Source organism: Manacus candei, unplaced genomic scaffold (assembly GCF_025592945.1).
Source record: "Manacus candei isolate 608988 ecotype Guabito, Panama unplaced genomic scaffold, ASM2559294v1 h1tg000035l, whole genome shotgun sequence".
Classification (NCBI taxonomy): domain Eukaryota; kingdom Metazoa; phylum Chordata; class Aves; order Passeriformes; family Pipridae; genus Manacus; species Manacus candei.
In genome coordinates this window covers 4,993,581-5,013,480 of record NW_026138083.1, presented here as the reverse complement: position 1 = coordinate 5,013,480, position 19,900 = coordinate 4,993,581, and the positions used below count along the sequence as shown (strand labels likewise).

At 39.7% G+C, this 19,900-nt stretch overlaps 1 protein-coding gene across 6 annotated transcripts in view; it reads right to left on the bottom strand.

Moving 5' to 3' along the window:
* The window catches only part of PLCB4 (phospholipase C beta 4), a 187,628-nt gene that overhangs the window by 48,715 nt on the left and 119,013 nt on the right, over nucleotides 1-19,900 (bottom strand). For all 6 annotated transcript variants that reach the window (XM_051792777.1, XM_051792775.1, XM_051792774.1 and 3 more), the window contains 11 exons: nucleotides 16,370-16,451; nucleotides 15,223-15,323; nucleotides 14,536-14,593; nucleotides 10,068-10,176; nucleotides 7,090-7,300; nucleotides 6,387-6,480; nucleotides 6,087-6,166; nucleotides 5,562-5,646; nucleotides 2,953-3,043; nucleotides 1,730-1,822; nucleotides 447-547 (listed from right to left, as the gene is read on the bottom strand). In XM_051792777.1, the coding sequence (XP_051648737.1) occupies nucleotides 447-547; nucleotides 1,730-1,822; nucleotides 2,953-3,043; nucleotides 5,562-5,646; nucleotides 6,087-6,166; nucleotides 6,387-6,480; nucleotides 7,090-7,300; nucleotides 10,068-10,176; nucleotides 14,536-14,593; nucleotides 15,223-15,323; nucleotides 16,370-16,451 (1,105 nt within the window). The remainder of the gene's footprint in view (nucleotides 1-446; nucleotides 548-1,729; nucleotides 1,823-2,952; nucleotides 3,044-5,561; nucleotides 5,647-6,086; nucleotides 6,167-6,386; nucleotides 6,481-7,089; nucleotides 7,301-10,067; nucleotides 10,177-14,535; nucleotides 14,594-15,222; nucleotides 15,324-16,369; nucleotides 16,452-19,900) is intronic.

Here is a 19,900-nt window from a genome sequence, read left to right as displayed (position 1 = left end):
TGACACAGGGAAACCCTGCAATGAAGACACAGAATGCAGTCCTGCAAAAACACCACTGAGAAAGGAATCTGATGTTCCACCTCTCAGCAGGGCTCTGCACCTGAGATGTGAAGCAAAATATCAGAGGCGGGAGCAGGAAACCTCTTGCTGCCTTTAATTCTTGTTGCCTTTAATTAGTATTTTTGATCAAATCCCCCACTTGTACACTGTTTCCCTACATTCTGATCCTGTTTCTTCAATGAATATTCTACCTGAACAAGCAAGGACTATTTTGGGCTATAAAACTGTGTGTTCTCATAACCCTAAAGGTTAAGGGCATCTGGTGAAGACCTCAGGTGTGAATCTTCTGACAACAAGTGCTGTGATGCTTCCACAAAACAGAGTGCCTTTTACAACTGCCTCCATGGGAAGTTTTTCTAAAAAATACAGATAAGAAGCAATCCCACCTTTTTGACACTGATGGCAACAGCTTCTTTTTGACTGTAATCATCGACAGTAAGGTCACTTCCAAATTTGTACTCGGGGTGAGCTTCTTCTTCCTGGTCAGCTGCACAGAAAAGAAAAATGATCAGTGGAGAAAAACCCCACAGCAACTGCTGGTTTTGTGCCAGACATGCAACAAATGACAGCTGAATACACAGGTTTAGTTTGGGCATTTTTTAAAAACAGGAATAAAATACAGCGTATTAGATTTCCAAGTGCTATTTAACTGTTTCCAAGTGTAGCAAATTACAGCTAAGGCCAAAGATCCTTAGAGCTTCGGCCTGGTAAGAGAAATTTTATTTACTGGATTTTTGAAGTAAGCAGTAATTTGCTTAGAAAAAGTGTAAAAAGAAAAAGCCAACAGCCTTGAGAAAATAACAAGATATGATGATTGAGTTCTTTAAATATAGATAAAAGAAAATAGTAGTGTCCAGGCTTCTTGTGTGAGTTGTTACAGTCTCTTTGTGTGCCCCTACTCTAGGGAATCATTTTCATTTGCTTTTAAGGTGATTTTCCATTAGAATCTAGGGTACTCAAAGAAGATAAAAAAGCAAAGTAATAGAAAAAAATATATATCTAATATATGAGAGGACCAAGGGGTAGGCTAAAGCTGGGACATTCACTATGACATGGGTCAAAGTACCTTGGTTCAGACACTTGCAGGCAATGCATGATTTACTTCTTCTGAAGGTGGACATTTAAACAGACAAGGTGGATCATACCCTAAATATGTCTATTTTTCTGTGCTGGCCATAAATACATTCTATATCATTGGCTCAGGGCAAGACATTTACACTGAAGATATCTGAAGCTTGGCAAGAAAAATCCTATCCCTCAAAAGTATAATGCAATAATCCAACCTGACACAAGTATTAGACACAGTGCCAGAATCTGTTTCCAAAGCAAAGAGTACAGCTTTCCAGGCTCTCTCTCACACACACAAAGTGAAAATTTTACTTGGTTGGTGCTCCAACATGACTTCTAAAAAGTAAGAGGAAGTTAAAATTACCACTAGTACCACCAACTAAGCTCATGATCCTTCCACAGAGCCAGGAGCAGCTGTGGTGCGTGCCTGGGATGAGACAGTAAGGTTGGAGGTATGTACAAATAGTCCTGCACTGAGCCCAGACTTACTGCTGCTGGCACAGACTGCAGGCATGTGGGTAAAGAGCATCCTAACTGCTCATGCCACCCTACTGATTTACCACAGGCAATGTTTGAGAGCCCTTCTCCATGAAATCCTCACCACTTTCTATTTCCTCTTCGTTATCATCCTCTAGGATATTAGGAGCAGCAGTTTCCCCAGCCTCCATCATCTTTTTCAGAGCATCAAGCTGTTCTGTTAATATGAGAAATAAAATTAAATTAGTCGTGGCATGAACAGTTTGTAGCACAAAGAAGTACAAGAGAACAATCATAAATGATTCTCCAATCCCGAGAGCTACTTTTGTTTAATGAGTTCTCTAAGTTTTCAGTTAGTAATAAAATTTTACGGAGTAAAGAGCATCCATAAACAAACACTGCTGTTAGATCTGAAGAGTGGTCAGTAAGGGCTGTATCCAAAGCTCACTTAAGTTAAGAAATGTTTCAAGGAATCACAGAATCAATTATGTTGGAAAAGACCTCTGAGACAGAGTCCAACCTATGACCAAACACCGCCATGGTAACAAGACCAGGGCACCAAGTGCCACGTCCAGTCCTTCCTTAAACACCTCCAGGGACAGTGAGTCCACCACCTCCCTGGGCAGTCCATTCCAGTGTCTAGTCACCCTTTCTGTGAAGAAATTCCTCTTAAATTTCCATAGACTTCAAAGATCTTTGGCGCAAGCATATTACTTCTTCAAAGAATAAACAGACAGCTGTCTCTTCGGGGCTTGATCCATGCAAATGGAGGCAAAATGCTTGGATTTTCATTGTATTCCCATGTGCATTTCAGTTAGACAGGATGAAATGTCACACCACGTATGACTGAAGTCAGTGCAAGGTCTGCATGCTTATCTTTGAATGGAGGAGGACCAAGGTTTATCATTACAGCCATACTGGAAACTAATATAGCAGCATTATTATTGCTGAAAGAAGATAAATATCAGAACTGGCAACAACAGCAAGAAGAGCAATTTGAAATTCCATTTAATTTCATGCTTATCCTGGAAAAACACAGCAATGCAAACATGCCAGTGCAGGCAGAATTTACAAGAGATTCTATCTGTGCTATATTTTAGCTCCACCAGCAGCCTGATAAAAGTCCCAGGATTACATTCCCAGGTCTATCTATGCCTTTGCTGCATGCTGATATTAAGGCTCAGACTCTGGCACTCGTATGAAACACAAGGGCAAACAAAATGTCATTTACATATAATTCATATTCTTCCAACACTAAAGTACAAGCAATTTGGAAACTTTAGTAACAAAGTCTTTTTGTAGCGAGCTGGACTTTTGTTTATTTAATATTTGACAAGTTTTACTTACTTTTTTCTACTTCGGGTTTCAGCCTTTTATTCTTTATGAGAATCTTTCTTTTGAGGTCATTAGGAGATGGTAAGGCTTTACCTGGATCAAGCTGTAAAACAATTTAAAGAAAAGGCTTAATAACAGCTATTTGGCTCCTCTGTATCGCTATTTGGGATTTTGACTTTAGGACAGAAATAGTAAGGGGCAGTGAACAAGCAGTGCCACCTCAGGCACAACCCCAGGATCTAATGTGACTGTATGGTCTCCTCTGCTTCTTCCCTATCCCATGGGAAAGCTGTGCTCAGGTAAATGTTGCTGGTCTCCAGCCTGTGCCACTCTCAGCTTCACTGGTCAAAACATTTTCCCCTCTCTCCAGCTTAGCAGGGGCATGGATGTGACCTGCAACTCCTCATCAGAGCACTTCCTACTTTCCCTCCCTCCCTTGGTTCACACACAGTCACAGTTTAGCCTGTTATCATTTGATCTCCAAGTAAGTCACCTTTTACCATCCCTTCAGGATGTAATAATGCAAGTGAGGGAGCCCACACACACAGAGTGGAAAAGGACTGGCACTGGTGAATGGAAAACTACCCAGTCCTTAGCCAGGTAACAAGGACTAGTTTTGCCAGTATGGTCACAGGGTCACATCTTTGTGAAAGGTAAGGGGCAAGTTTCACACACACAAGGAAATACTACTAAAAGGTTTGTTCCAGGTTGGGAAAGAAGAAAATACATTATTGAGAAAAGAGAAAAAGTACAAAATCCTCTAATTTAAGCCCTCTCACAACACTGAGGTTAAGAAACAGTGATTTCTGTATAGTAATTAGCAACCTCTCCACCTCAGGCTTGCTAAGAATACTATGCAAGGGGTTGCTTGTATAATGGACTGGGGTTTTCAGTGAACCATAAATGATACAGGAGTAGAAGGTATTTCCAGGACTAGTAAAAAGTCTTTGAAGAATTATTTAGATATTTTTATCTTCAAATCCAAATCTGAGCTACACAGAAGCAGCATTCTAGATGAAGAAACAAAAGAGCAAACCACCACAGCTTGAAACCAAATAAAAGTAGCAGAGGTGACAAATAACAACCCAGCAAAAAACCCAAAATCAACCCAGTTCCAGGAGAATGGGTGCAAACCTCCTTGCAGGAGGGTAATGATTCTCCACACCCACCAGGCAAGCTCAGGCATGGGAGTTTCAGTATGTTGGATGAAGAGAAAACACATTTGTTCTCGAGAGCGCTGGGGCTGTAATTCCACTAGATGTCAGTGCCGCAGAGCTCATTTATCCCTGGGCTTCCAGGATGCCAGTCTGCATCCCCAAGCAAGGGCACAGTTGGATACCCACTTGGACAAATATTTGCTTTTACTTAAAACCAAATCTGCTTCAACCAGTGCAGTGTCTCTCTTAAGCCTGCCCTCCTCAGTCAACCAGCCGAGGTTACCAGAGCCCAAGCACTCCTAAAGCGCATGTTCCAGGCTCCTCCTGCCACCTCTGCAATGTCTGCTTTGTGAGCAGCTGGGCACTGAATTCAGCCAAGAGGAGGAAAGGACACAAAATGCAGAAGGCTCAGCAGTGCTACAGAGCACAGGCAGCTGAGGCTAAATACTGGGCCCTGAGGCAGAAGCGTAGCAGCCTTTGGCCAGCTCTGTTTTAGGCTTCCATGGTTGCTGCTGGAAGCTGCTGTTTGTGAGGAACACGGCAATGTGCTGCGTACACTGCAGTGGAACGCTGCAGATTTAGTTCTCTGGGATGCACTTTTTCAGGGCAACAACCTGATATTCACCAAGCCTTGTGTGCTGCTGCCCCTGCAACGTGCAAGGGAAGCCATGAAAAGCACAGCTCTAGCAGTGCTAATGCCAGGAGCCCCCTTTGCTGGGGTCACACGGACAGGAGCTGAAAGGCAAGGCAGAGTGCTCTTTGCTGTGGCACTAAGGAGCATCTGCAGGTTTGGGGTGACTGCTGGCATATAGCAAGCTCGCTGTAAGGAGAGTAAGGAAGGTCTGGAGGAGGAGTTGCAAGCTCTGGATAACAAGCTATTAAAGTCTCAAATGTTGTGTTTGTGAAGGAGTGTCTGTTATTATCTCCTGCCATGCAGGAGAGTGAAGTGCATGCAGATTACAGTGCACTTGACAGTGCAAATGAGACTGCAGGAAACTCCTGGTGCTTAATTAAATTCTTAAGGCAGTAGTGGGGGCCACCTAGACTGTAGGACTTGATCTGGAGCATGAAACATGCAATGTGCAGCTGAAGGAAGAGTTTTCTTCAGCCGAGACCATGCAACTTATAATGAATTGGTTTTCATCAGTGACTGGCAGTTTCCGAGTTATGTATGACCTGCAGATACAATGTGTGTGGTGTATTTTATGTAGGTGCTGATATTACGTCCCACATCAAGGGGATGGGTTTCCCCAGGCTGCTCGCCAGAGCCCTGTACAGAAGAGATTAAACAAATCAGACAAAGACAAGTTGGTACCAAACAGCATAGACATCCAAAATCACTAGTCGTTTTTGAAAGCACAGGACTGGTAGTGAACAGCACTACAGGTGATATGATCTCAGTTTGTCATCCCTTTTAAATACAACCAATATAAAAAACCACCAGACTGGTAGAATATAACATACTGGATGTGTTTCTAGAGGTTGCTTCAACAGGAGATCTCCAAAAAGATCTTCACAGTATTTTGACATCTTGTACTGTTGGTATTTGCTGGAAAAGAGTGTGCTGGTTAATTTTTAAATATTAAAAAAAAATCACTATTACTTGGCACAATAGAATAATACTAAGTAATGCAGACATCCCAAATTATATACTGCCCACTTAGTCTCCACTGAGAAGTATTACTTTACTGTATAATTATGCTGTCAATAAACGTCTATTATCTGACAAAGATGAATTTAAAGACCAAAAAAGTAGAATAACTCAATCTCACACAGCTAATGGAACATCCAAATATATTTCACAGCTTTATCACCAATAAAAATATTGCCATTATTAAGCTATATGAAGATAGTATATTAGCAAGTGACATTCAGTATGCCTGCAATAGCCTACAGAGTTTTCAAGTACACTCAAATTACAGTATTTTAAATTATATCACCTCTCTCAGACATTGTACCATTTAAAAATTAAAAATGGGCACTACATACCTGCAGTGATTTTCAAATGAAAGAATGACAGGGTACTCTGATGTAACAAACGCTGTTTCCTTAATGGCTTGAATTACATCCTAAAAAATGAAATAACAGGATTCAAATCAGAAGAGGGGCGTGTGATGCAGGTCAGAAATGAGCCCTAAGATCTGGGGACAAGAACTGTGCCTGTGTAATCTGTCAGTCTGTCACATGGGAGCAGCACCTCATTGCTGAGGAGGGGAGGGTGCCCTGCAAGGATTCTTGTCCGTGGGTTCTTCTGGGGCTCACTGCCAGGTCTAGAGGTCAGGTACTTGCCTTGAAAAGAATGTCTGTACACATTGCTTTTCCATGTGTAATTATTGGTTCCTGGTCTTCACCTTTGCCATCCCAACAGTCCAGCTCCACACACCTAGAAATCCAAGAAAAATGATGTCAGCTTCCTTAGTGTTTCATTCCAGGTGAGCTACTCAGGATAGATCCTAAATAATGATGGTCAGAGCAGTAAGTTACAAACCAGTTCTAGGCATTACACAATCCTTTCTAAGCTGCACAGATGTAATTTCAGACTCCTTATATGAGTCTGGATATTTTACCTTACAGCACCTGTGGGTCAATGTATTTACATCTGGACAATAATGTCTTCAGCACTAGAACACTCTTCTGATTCTCAGGCTAGTATGTCAAGAAATTATGCAGGATATCATAAACTGATTCTCATTTACAAATAAACTTCTTAATTATAAAGCAGAAAGCCCTCTGAAATTCTTCAGTTGTCATTTTAAGATCTAACTTCTATTTCCTTTCTCACAAACACTCTCCTTGTATCAATTTCTACATTGCACTGCTTTTCAAGGTTTTTCATGAGAAAAATAAGTCTTAAATAAATATGTGTGTTTTCATTTACCACACTAACATATTTATACACTCAATTATACAACATATCATCACCAAGGTATATTATGTAGGTTTAAAGTATCAGATTCACAAATATTAAAGGCTGTTATCTCCTGCTTCCAACCTGCATCCAGCCAAAAGCACTTGTCTGTACATCTCCACTGAAGACTTGCCACCAAACTGCCTGCCTGTTAAATAGGTATTGTGAGAGGAACTGATGAAATAATGAGCCAAAGGATGGTCCATCTCTTGATATAATTCCAAACGGTCTAAGAAAACCGGGGCATTTTCATCTGACATCAAGTATCTGCAAAACCCGTCGCTGGATATGACACCTAGAAGGAAGAAGAAGGCATGGTAAATTATTCCCAGATATTCAGAGTGGATAGGAATCAAACTGTCCCACAGAGCAGGAATCCTAGCACAAAAACTGTGTTTACACAGGTTTCTGCAATCAGACAGAAGCTCTCCCCTTCCACCACTCCAAGCTCACCCTGGTACAAAATGTGCCACTATGTTCCCAGAAAACAGAAGAAAAAATCAGGTGCTCACCAGCTCAAAACCTGAGGTCCAGCACTCACCATTAGCAGACCTAAGGCACCAAGAGGATGTGAAGAAAGCAAACAAGTAGTGACATCTCCTCAGAGAACTTCCAACAGTTTTGGTCTGGGACTTTCTAAATCAGAAATCCTGAGCTTGCATGTACCAGCCTTCTACAGCACTTTCCTCCCCTCCTTCATGGTTAGTCCTGCCCTGACTGTGCTACACCACTGCTAATCAGCTTGTAGCATGTGCAGAGACTGTTCTCCACTGACAAAAACGTGTGGATGTGCACCTGAAAATGTCTGCACAGGTTCATTTGCAAAACATCACGAAAATCTAATATACCTTCAAGGTTACTGTTGGAAATACAAGTTTATACCTTCATAAATGAAAAGCAATCCATTTCTACAACCAACATGGCATACCTAGTAATACAGAGGACAGAACCCGTAACACCTTTCTCTTATTTCTCTGCTGTTCTATGCTTCAATAAAGTATAAAAAAATGTAAGGTAAGGGATAATTTTTAATGAAGCCAAATAATCAGTACAGCAGTATCAGTTTTGAAGTGGCCAAGAGTCTGAAAAACGATCTGGGGTAGGGAAGAAGGGATTACTCACAAAGAGCTGCTGCAGAGAATGGTTATCTGGCACTACTTTGGAGACTGCTTTCCCTGAAATCATTTATGAACACTCAGCTATTGTCAAGGGACAGGCTGCAGCAGTCCTATTTTATTTTCTTTAAGACTACTTTTCTCTTATACAGAGAAATGGAGTGATCCAAGTTTTCATTCTACTCCTAACTTCCTGAAAAAATCCTCTACTGGAGCTTACATTTTCTGTGCTTGGAGTCAGCCAGAGGTGAACTGTCCTGGGATGTCTTATTCAAATCCTCCCAGCTGATTCTGAGTATGGAAAAAGGGGGGGGAAAAAGGGGGGTAAAAGGGAATTTTCAACCCGAAGAATGGTTTAATTTTGTTGTCACCAAGAACTCAAAAGCAGCAGCACAGCAAATCTTAGATGGTACATATTTCTAGTGGATCATCTTGTGGAAAAATGTTACATCTGGACAGCTGTTCCAGACAAGCTATAGCTGAGACTTCAGCAACTTAACAGAGCTCTGTTGTGTTCTGGGATAAAATCTGCATCAGTGAATATGATCCCTGGAGGAACACTGTGAGAGGACACTGCTGCTGTTCTCTTGCTACTCTCCATAACCCTACCCCTGCAGGAGGTTTACCACATTTATTAAAAACCTGTTGGAAAGAAAAATCAAAGAATGAAGCTAAACAAATAGCCAAGATTGAATTATTTTCTTTTCTAGTTTCAGATTAATTTCCATCCTCATAAAATATGTTTTTGTATCTTCCATCCTGAACAGGTGGCAGCTGTGTTTCCTCATTGTGGAAAATGTGTAAAAGACACTGGCACCAACAAGAATCAAAGATGAGTGTCCTTTAAAATTATAAATAAAAAAGGATAAAGCTGACTAATATCAAGTAATTAATACTTGGAGCATTCTACTTCATGTAGAGAGGAAGAGAAACAAGCTTGTGAGTGGAAAATCCCCATCACATTCATAAATGTTCTCTAGACAAGAGAAATATCTCCTCTGTCCCAGGTGATTCCTGCAAAGTCCATCTTTTCACAGAACCAAAAGAGGAATCTATTAATCTGGTGCACAACACAGTGTCTCTTCCCCTAAAAGTTTAGTTAAAAGGACTGAAGGACTATAAGGAGTGGGAAAAGCTACAAATCCAGCTGCAGAGGCATTCCCTAAGCTTATAGGCCTGTGCCAAGATCTGTGACCATGAAGCAACATGAAGGCACACAAGGAACCCAACAGGGCTCAGTGCTGAGCCAGGCTTAACTGAGGCAGGTTTAGACATTGCCTCCTGTTCTCTGCTTTGCACACCCTGCAGCAGCAGTGGCAGCACGAGTGGATGGGTAAAAGCTTCTCCAGTGCTACCTTGATATATTCCCCTAACTGTCTGGTGACAGAGGAATCCTGTTAGGATGCCTACGGGCTTTGCAAAGCTGCACTCTCCTCTCTGCTTGCTACGACGACAGCAACTTCCAGCAAAAAGGGCAGGGAGGACAGATGGGGAAAGCAACATTTCTAATTTCTGCAGCTGATCCCAGCACAGCTGCTTCAGCAAAATGGGTAAGAACTGGGAACTAACTTCAGCCACTGACACCTCCAACACTCCCAGCAGTCAGGACACGAGCAGTCCAAGAACGGCTTGCAGACACTTCCTGAAATCTTGCTCGGAGAGAACATTTTTAAACTCACCCACATAAAACACCCTGTTTTAAGCCAGGTTGCTGCCCTCAAGCACTATAGACGTTACTTTATAAGAAGGTAGATGCACATCCAAGAAAAAAAAGCACTGATTTTGAGGGGGAGATATTTTTCCTGATCTAGTTCACTGGGTACCACACAAGTGCTTTGCCCCCAGACCACAAAGACTGTAAAGCTCCCTTTTAAAAGCCTGGATGCTTCAGAACAAATTCCCCAAATGCCTAAACCCAGTGAATACTGAATTCCCTTCTCCATTTACCTTTTCTCTTCAAGTCTTCGTCTGGCTCGTATGTCTCAATTATCTGCATTGCTCTTTTTGTGTCATAAAAGGGAAATAAAATTTCATTGAGCCGAGGATCTCGTTGGTGCTAAGGTTAGAAAACAACAGAATTCAGCAAAATAATATAGTGCATGGCTATCATCCAAGAGCATTTCATTACTGCAGATGAGAAAGAAAGAAGTGGATATTTAAAAAGAAAAAAAACAAAGCAGCCCTAAAACTTACAGACTGTTTTAACAGTAATTTCAGCTTTAGGTAGAAGATGAAGCTTATCTTTCATAAGAAACCTGGGCAGTTTAATCACAAAAATATTTCAAAAAAACCCACTCCAGTGCCATCATATAACTGGTCTTACTCTTGCTTGTTCATCAAAATAATGACTGCACGTGGCACACGTGCAAATGAAATGCTGAAAAATAAATAGCTAAATCTCCCTTCTTTGTAAATTCTCTCTCTAATCTTTTTTGTAGGACTTGTAAACTGACAGACTTGACTGATGGCACTGTAATCACCTCTGCAAAAATGCATGTCTTACACATTATCTACAGCTAAAGCAAAAAGTAAAAGTAAAATAAAGCTATATTTTAAATGAAGAATTTTAAATCTCAGTTTAGAAATAAGTACTGATCATTACTTATGAATTGTGGAAACATCGTGTTTTTAACTATTCAAAAACCAGTACAGGTTCTTAGAAGAAATATGCAAAAAAATTTCACAGTATCATCTCTTCAATTCGCAGTAATTTAAAATATTAGGATTTAATAATATATGTAACATTTAGATACAATTTAGCAGTGATTTCTAATAGGCTAATAAAACTCAGAGGTTTTATGTTTTCCCTCAGAAGTGTGCTATGTAACTTCACTTTTTCTCCATGCTGGATTAGAGCTGCACACTGTGCGCCTGATTCTCCATTAAAAGAAAATCAAAACCAGAATTGAAGGGAGTAGTGGCATGTAAGCAGATGAAATAAAACAAAGAAATAAGTATGACTGTGAAAACACTCTTTTACCCCAGCAGGTGCACAGTTTTCAAGATTTAGTTTAAGCAGAATTCAGAAACTTAACAGGCCGCCCCCATATTGGATCAATAATTTGGAGTGGGCAGGATGGTACTGATATGGCTCACACAGCACTACCAGCATTTGCTGTAATTCCTTATGTGTAAATTTTTTGATTATTTTTCATGAGGAAAAAGAATATCCAATCAAAAATAAGCATTTTGTCTCTTTTCTTGCAACACTGGTGCTTCGTTAACTCCAAGAAATTACAACCAATGCCAATTCAATCATGCACTTAAGGAGGGATCTCTCAAGTACTGCTACTGGCAGTCTGCAGCATCTAAAACACAGCAGGTTCATTCAGTACAGATCAGTGTTGGGATAACTAAGGAAAACTCAGATGAAATATGATATGGGAGCAGAGGGATGCAGGACATAACCGGCTAAGCAGCACACAACAGCAACACAACACTGGCATGCAACAGTTCGGTCTACTTGTGACAAGTGACAAGCTTTATACCGTTATAAGAAATAACAGGGAAGGTTCTTAAGAAAAATGCTCTTCCCCACCCTCTTTCTTCTACAGTTAGTCATAAAAAACCAGAAGAAATTAAATGGGATAAAGCAAAAAATCTCCGTTCGAGAAAGAGTCTCAGAGTTATCAGAAGAGCAAAATAGTCTTCTAGTAGCCATGACCACAGCTCATTATCAATTTTCCACTTGAACAGAGCCATATCTTTATGTTCACTTAGCTTAAAAAATAAAGTAAAATTGACAAGTGATAAAGATTTACTTAAAAAAAAAAAAAAACAAAGTAAGAATGTTTGCTAGTATCCCTTGAGGAAACATTCTGTACCTCTGGGTTTGGTGGCACAGCATATTTGTAACCAAAGTTAAAAGCATGAAGGTTTATCTAGAAAGACAACATGCCCCAGGACTAACTGTGTGTGTCCAACAGTGTTGTATTTGATTGTTCTAGTTACCACACTGGGCAGGACACCCTTACACTACACATTCTTTAACCATATGAGGGTGAACTGACTAAAAAGCAAGAATTCCTGTATGGTTCTGCAAAGAGAGAAAGATCCTCCCCAGCCTGGCCTCCAGCCTCCCTTTGGAGTGGGTACAGACTGAGACACAAAGCAGTTAATAATGTGCTGAAACCAATTTTGCCCCTTGAATTTGCCCTGTGCAGTGGTGAGAAGGGAGTCCTTTTGTGGAGATGAAAAACAGGGAGACAGAAAGAGCAAATGGGAAGGAGGGAGGAAGAGCAAGTCAGTGGAAGACAGAGAGAGAGGAAGAACAAGGAAGTGAGAAAGAGGGGATAGGAAAGGAACTCCCCACACCTCCCTCCCAGAAGAAAGGATTAGTCCTGGTCAGAATACTGAATTTCTATTTTGGCTGTTACTTGCCTTATTATTATTTTATTGTTGTAAAAGAACATCAGGAACAAATCTCAATAGTAGTCAATTTCAGTTACTTTTCTACTACCTTTTATTTTTTCAGAATTTAACTTTAAAAGTAGAAGACCCAGACATAATACTCAGTGCCTGCCAATAATTAAATTTCTAAAAACTTCCCAGAAGCTTTAATACTGACACACAATTAAATCAGCTGTCAGACAACAGAATTTAGAAGACAAATAGAGACAGGAGTTTGGAAAAACTCCAGGAAAGCCACTCACTCTCCTCTCATATCCAGTAACATATCCTCATGCTCCCTTAAAAACCCATAACACTTGGAGCTTCTGCAGCATGCCTTAGAGGTTGTTTCAGAATAATTTAAGTTAAAGAGTCTCATGAAGAATTTCTCTGCCAAGTAACTCCCCTCTCCTATGCAATGATAATAATCTTTTTATATTTTCCAGCATTAAACACCACTGCTAATTGCAGTGTTGGCCAGCTGTCAAGGGGACAGAAACAATCACTTCAGGAGGGAGGTTGTGGGTCATTTCGTGCCTTTCAAATCATGACTGAAAGTTTAAACTCTATCTGGAGACCAAAAGACCTCCAGCACAGAGCAAAGGCATTGGTTTCAGCCATCAGAATGAATGTCCTACTCTGTAAAAAACATTTGGCTGATTTTTCCCAGCTCTGGTCGCCAACTAAAGGGCCAACCACAAGATTTCCAAAGGCAAAACATATCGTGTCAATAGGAAGGCAGCCAGCAAGATGCCTCTCTCTACAATACTTACTGTAAAATAAGGCTTCTAATTCCATAAAAAGAACTGTTCAAACCACACAAAACTTAGAGCACAACTCAATTTTAACTTTTTAATCAGTTACTGGAGGCAAAAGAATGTCTCAGAGTAATAAGATTAGGCATGAGCTCAAATTTGCTAATAGATATGAACTTCAGGCCCAAGTGTGTAACCATTAGTGCTGAAGCTGTTTATCTTCTCACTGTCTTTTCTTTTGAATACTCCTTCTACAAGTAATTCAAGTTTAGTGCTAGTGAAGAGTAAGGCACACATTCCCTATGAAAAATAAAATTATCTTCTAAATGTGATATATGGGGAACTCACTGCTTGAATCATCACATGGTAGTATCCAATATATAAATACATACAAAATTGATTTGTAACTAGTAAAACAATGTTAGATTGAGAGATTTTTTGGTAATGCACCCAAAAACATCACGTAGTGAGGTCAGCAGCTTTCCATGTTCCAGATGACAAGAAGCTACTGGTACAAACCCAAGTAGAATGTGCCTATTTTCCATGTGTGTGTTCTTGTCGAAGCCACACAGTGCTTTTATCTCTGCAATTCTGAATGAGTCAGCCTTCTATAACTTATGTGTTTTAGGAATAGAAAAAAAAACCCAACCCCACTCTGTTTATTGAACTACTTCACACACTCACGATGCTTTTAAGAAATACTAAATACTTCTGCCAAAAAGTGTATTCTGGAAATACAGCAATAAAAATATTTCCTCTTATTCTGCACACATAGCATTTTAAAAATCATATACAAACTCTTAAAATATCCTCTTAGCTCTTAGATTTGTACCAGATTGAAATACTACTGTTGAGAAGAATCAAACCACTGTTTATAAAAAGCCCACTTCAGTTTTTCTTTAATGAGAAAGACAGCAGATATATTTAGCTGGGGCCTACAGGTAAAAATAATTGCTTGTAATAAAACACTGGGTGTATTTTAGTTGAAACTGCATCGAACGTTTAACAGCATAAAATATATAAAACATACATAACACACAACATGACACACCAGCAAGTAATCAACAGATGCAAACTGCAAAGCCAACATGTAGAAAGCAGGACAACACACAAGGTTGGAGCTGATTTTTGCACCTGGATGTTACCAAAATGGAAAGATCAGCGGATCAAAAGCACAGCAAATAATGGCAGGATTCATGCAATGGAAAGATTGGAAGAAGCAAGCCACTGCAGACAGACTTGTATGGTAGTTAATGTATGAAAAAGCTTACTTCATTTAGAAAGCTCACTAATTGGTCTACCGTTAAATAATCAGTTTTGTCTCCATTGCTGAAAAGAAATTTATTAGAGAATGTAAGTTTTTATACACGATGCTACAGTAGGTATGATTTACATGTTGACATTGTTGATACTTTTAAAACCACCTACTTTTCTACTTGAAGTAGCTCTATAATCTCAAACTGAACAGTCACATAAAACATACTAACAGTCCAAGCTTGGCACAGTATAACTCCCATAACATATATATTCCTATAACTTAACAAACATTACTTCATAAAACAACATGTAAGTCCTCCAGTTGAGAATAAATTGAGTGAGAAAACTTTTTAAACTTCAAATTTCTTATTTAATTTAATTAGTTCACATACTGTGTTAATCACCTAAAGGAGTAAGTTAAAAATTACAGTAGTTAGTAAAGCCAATGCAAAAAAAAAAAAGTTCCAGGTGCTTCCTCTAACTCATGTAAAAGTTGCTCTGAAATACAGAGTGAACTTTTACATTAACAGTCTGAGAGGGAGGGAAGGGGAAAAACATAGACTTGAGCTTGTCTTAAAGTACTGTTGATGCTACTAGAATTCAAGGTTAGGTAAATTTTACAGTGTTCTGTCACTATTAGATATGGACTAAAAATACAGTAAAATGTCTTTAAAGCAAGATTAAATTAAATTTGAACTTACATCTTCTTAAAGAGGTCCTCTATGTCAGTTCGGGGACAAATCTTTTGGGTGAGCTCATAAAATTTCTCGTAAGTAAATGCTGCAGGCTCGATTTCATCATTCTGCAACAAAATGTAAAGGTACCTTTATCCAGAAAAGAGAGCTTATCTGCTCTTTTCTCAGGAGAATATCTCATATCAGAAAAAGCAACCGAGAACTGGTTTAATCTCTTTACCTGGTATAGATTTACCCAGTTTCTTCTGTACTTTCTGAAAGCAGTTCTTAATTCATCTTTATCATAAATCTGTTTGATGTGCTTGTATTCTAACCTCACAGTAACATTAATTCTACATAAGCACAGGGATGGAAAACAGTCTGTTTTATTTCTGAGGAGTAAAAAAAAAACCCAAACGTTCAAAATATTGTACAAATTTCAGGATACTTATATTGAAGCCAAAGAACATTAGGAAGAAGTCCCAGGTTTTAAAAAGCTGGGCAGTTCTCATACAGGGGGAATGAAATGCATGGATAACATATTCAGTGTCATGTCCTCCTCTGGACAAGATAAGAACTGTAGGAGTGAGGAAAAATCTCATCTCAGGTGCCAGGGATTCATGTCGTTCTACATCCCATCTCCCTGGCTGGAGATTGCAGCCTCACCAGGTGGTTGCTGCAGTCAGGCCAAGAAGGGCTGGAGTCTCCAACATGAAAGAAGAGAGACTGGGGAGGGTGTAAAGCCAAAAAAACTATCTGCAACCATCACCAGCCATCACCCCTTGGAGCTGGCAGGGGCTCCTGCTGTGAGCGGGGCAGAGCCGGAGAGCAGGTCTCCAAAGGACAGGAGCAAAGAGCAGCAGGAGTCCAAAAAAATCAACAAAAAAGACATTACATGCATATTTTGTGCTCATATACTTTGTATAAATGAACAAAAGATAATCTGTAACAGAAAATAAGAGAAGCCTCATCTAAGAGGTTTAAGGATCACTGTGTCATACAGATTTTAACTACATTTTGGCTTTAGTAAACAACCTACAGTGATTATTAAGTTATTCATGAACAACAAGTATGTTTTATTTTGTGATGCAAATGACTTAGATTACAGCTACAAACGTGACTGAGCCATCAGTTTATTAGTATACAAAAACAGTTATTCAAAACCGCTAAATACCTTTCCGCTGGGAAGACCTAATTCCTTAAGTGCCTGAAAGATGACTTTTTCCGTTTTACCTGATGCAAAGGTTCTGGTAATGCTAAAATAAAAAACAGTGGAGAGAAAAAAAAATAAAAGAGAAATGTTAGTCACTTTTTAAACAATCAGTTCTCCCTCTCTTGCTTTTACTGCCAACATTTTGCTCTGGTTTCAGCTGATGAACATAAGTATCTTCCAAGCACTCGTGCAGTTGAAGAAGTGCTCTAAGCTTCACAGAGCAGCCCTGCTCTGCCTGCAAGCCAGCCATTAGAAAATACATCAAAATAATGAACTGCAAAAAGAACAAAAGAGGGTTTTTTTCCAATATGCTGGGACACAGGGCCATGCAAAGCATTTCTGTTTGCTCTTTTAAACTGTGTGCCTAGGTAAATGACTGTGTTTAAACAGCAGCACATTCTACAAGTTAAGGGGACTCATGTCTCCAGCCACTCCTGGTTGTGGTGACCAAGCACTGACCTGTGCCTTCCAGGTCACACATAAGATCGGTGTGGACTGTTCCCAATGGCAGCTTCCTTCCTCTGCCCTTTTCAAGGAGTGGTTGGTGTCAAATCCCATTCCAGCTGCAGTGCCCACTCCTCCTTCTGGAAGCTCCCTCACCTTGCAGCCATTGAGAATATCCTGTTCTAGTCATACTCCACACAAATCCTCTGGGCAGATCTCAGCTGCCACTGAAATCTTTCCACCAAACTGATTACCATCCTACTCCTTCCTGAAAGCAGAGGTGATTTCACCACGTATCCAACTGACAGACCAGTTTCTCTTGGAATGTCATAAATCCCCCAGAGTGTAGCTGTTTGGTGTGACTAATGTGGAAGCCTTTGGCCTATTTCTGTTTCCATTTGAGATGAGTTTGAATAACCTCTGACTTTGGAAACGTAGATCCAATCTTGACAGTTCTCCTGGCTCCTGTTTAGGGTCTAAGCTACAACAACATGTCCCACAACCCCTTGATTTTAGTGTCTCAGCCTGGAGAGAAAAACTCCATTCTGTCTCCAAAATCTATTTGTAATGCTAATAAAAACTGTACATTGGGAAAGACTCCCTGGCTGCTGATAAGAATATGTTGCTCTTTATCATCAAGCGAGACAAACATTTGCTGAGACTTTTAGTTAATCTCATGCATAAGAAATAATTTCACATGGAGAGAGGTGGGAAAGAAACTGTTGCTGTTATTTGTTGCCATAGCAATTCACAGTTGTTTCACCCTCCAAAACACTCTAAACTGCCTATGTAAATATTTTCATACCAAAAAAAAAAAAAAATTAGGACCAGGAAGTGAAAGATCTAATTGATAAAATAATGTTTTAACAAATCTTAGCCATTTTTTTTTCTTACTGGGTTCTTACAACGGTTAGATCTCTATGTGCCTATTTAGGCATCTAAGTTTGTTATTTGATTTTCCAAAGCTGATAAGTACCAAGATATTTTCACTAAAATGTAGACAGAGTTTAACTCTAGGTACTTGTTTTTCAAAAAAAATCTCAGGCATCTATTTTTCTGCTAATTCTAAAACAGAGTAATGTCAGCTCTACAATTTACAACCTATTTCCAGCCCTATAAAAAAATTCTATGTCTGCTCTAATGAATCCAGCTCCAGTAATAAATGTCCTGTAAAGCATGTAATATTGGTGTAAGTAATTAATCAGAAGCTGTGTGCCAAGATTCCATGGCTGCAGGGAACTTATTTTTGATGCCAAACTACTTTTTTATTTCATAAAAGATGACAGCAAACATAGCAATAATTTGCAATGAGAGCAGCAGTGTAGAAAAGATTGCATGAATCAAAAAAGATTGTAAAAATACAGCGTGATGCTTTCATTTTGCTAAGGCTGTAGGAAATAAAACTGCTTTGCCCTCTATCAGAAGAGACTTAATCTGAGCAGATTCATCTTGTTGTACATCTACAGGTGTTTACTCCTCATGTCCTACAGGGCTTTGGGTAACATGTCAATGTACTTCCTCATAAATATTTAAAATACTTCCCAAATCTGGAACTGAGGAGTACAAACGTATTGTGCTTGTTGATGGATTAAATGACTTGGTTTCTTCAGACCTTCGTGACTTTCCAACCATTACTTCAAAAATCAAGCCAACACAAACTGTTGAAATCAATCTTCTTCCGTGGCTCCAACTTTTTTATCAGCTTGGCTTGAACTGGAAGGACCCCTGCCTACACTGTAGGAGAAATTCTCTATCTTTGATTTCCAACCAACATGGAAGTACTGAAACAGATCCCTTCCAGGTACTCTGGAGTAATCAACAGGAAACATACTCACAAAAAAAACTCTACTTGCAAATTAACTTAACTAAACTGCTGTAAAACAGATTTAAACCTCATTTGTCATAGTTTAGCTTTGTCTTCTTTTTTTTTTTTTGTATATATATTTTCACAGTTAGAAGCTGTATTTGCTTAAATCCTTTTAAACGTGGTTATACAAAGGGATAAGCATAAATTGAGCAGAGCTAATTTCTAAACAGGCCCTTGCTGAGCAGGTGCAACTTGCACATGTAGAAAATCCATTTTCTGCCAAGAGAAAGCTGCAGAAACCAAGTGGATTTTTTTTTTAACAAACGTTGACCTTTTTAGTCATCACTTACAGTAGCATTAAAACCTGAAAATACAAAATATCTTACAAATGCCCTAGATGTAATTCTAGACTCAGACTGCTAAAACTTATTGAAGCCCAAAAGGCAAAACTGCTACTCTCCTAAGGTTTTCACACTGCTAACTGCCAGAATTTCTTCTCTCTCAGATGCAGTAGCTTGCTAGCAACAGTTATATGCCCCAGAGTACATTAAAAAATCCAAAATAATTGAGAAAAATCTTTGTGACTTTGCAACTTCCGACTGTCCCAATGAGGAGTCATGAACATTTATGCCATTCACCACCAAGAGCCCTGGGATTTTCACCTTCCCGAGGCTCATCGTTCCCTATGGTCACGTGCTGGTTGCAAAAATATGTTTTAAACTTAAGAAATGCAAGGAGCTCTGATTCTGCAAGTGAGATTTTTTTTTCCCCCCCGGCGTTTTACTGCAGTTCTGTGTAAAAATAACTACAGGTGGATATTGTGATACATTCCTACAGCTGAACAGAGCTGCTGGGTATTCTGTTTCTGAGAGAGAAACCTTCCTTTCCCTCTGTGTCCCCAGAGCTACAGCAACTGCTACAGGAGTCCCTGAGCATCAGCAGGAGGTGGAGGCTGAGGAAACAGGGCTGTCTAGACAACACTGGAATTAAAAACAGGTAAAAGGGAAGGGTCAGTTGGAAGGGAAGCATCAGTGGTTTAGAGCAGCTACTGAGAGGGAGGTTTAGGTAAACTTGGTGCCCCTTGCACAGCAGAGCCATTCAGCTCTCATTTCCCAGCACTTCCCAGCTTGCCTTCCTCTTACACATCCCTCTCCTCACCCATCCAGCTCTCCTTCTGTTCCCTTTTTTATCTCTCCATGCTCCTTTTCCGCACTAAGTGTTTGTGGGATGAAGTGGGAAGC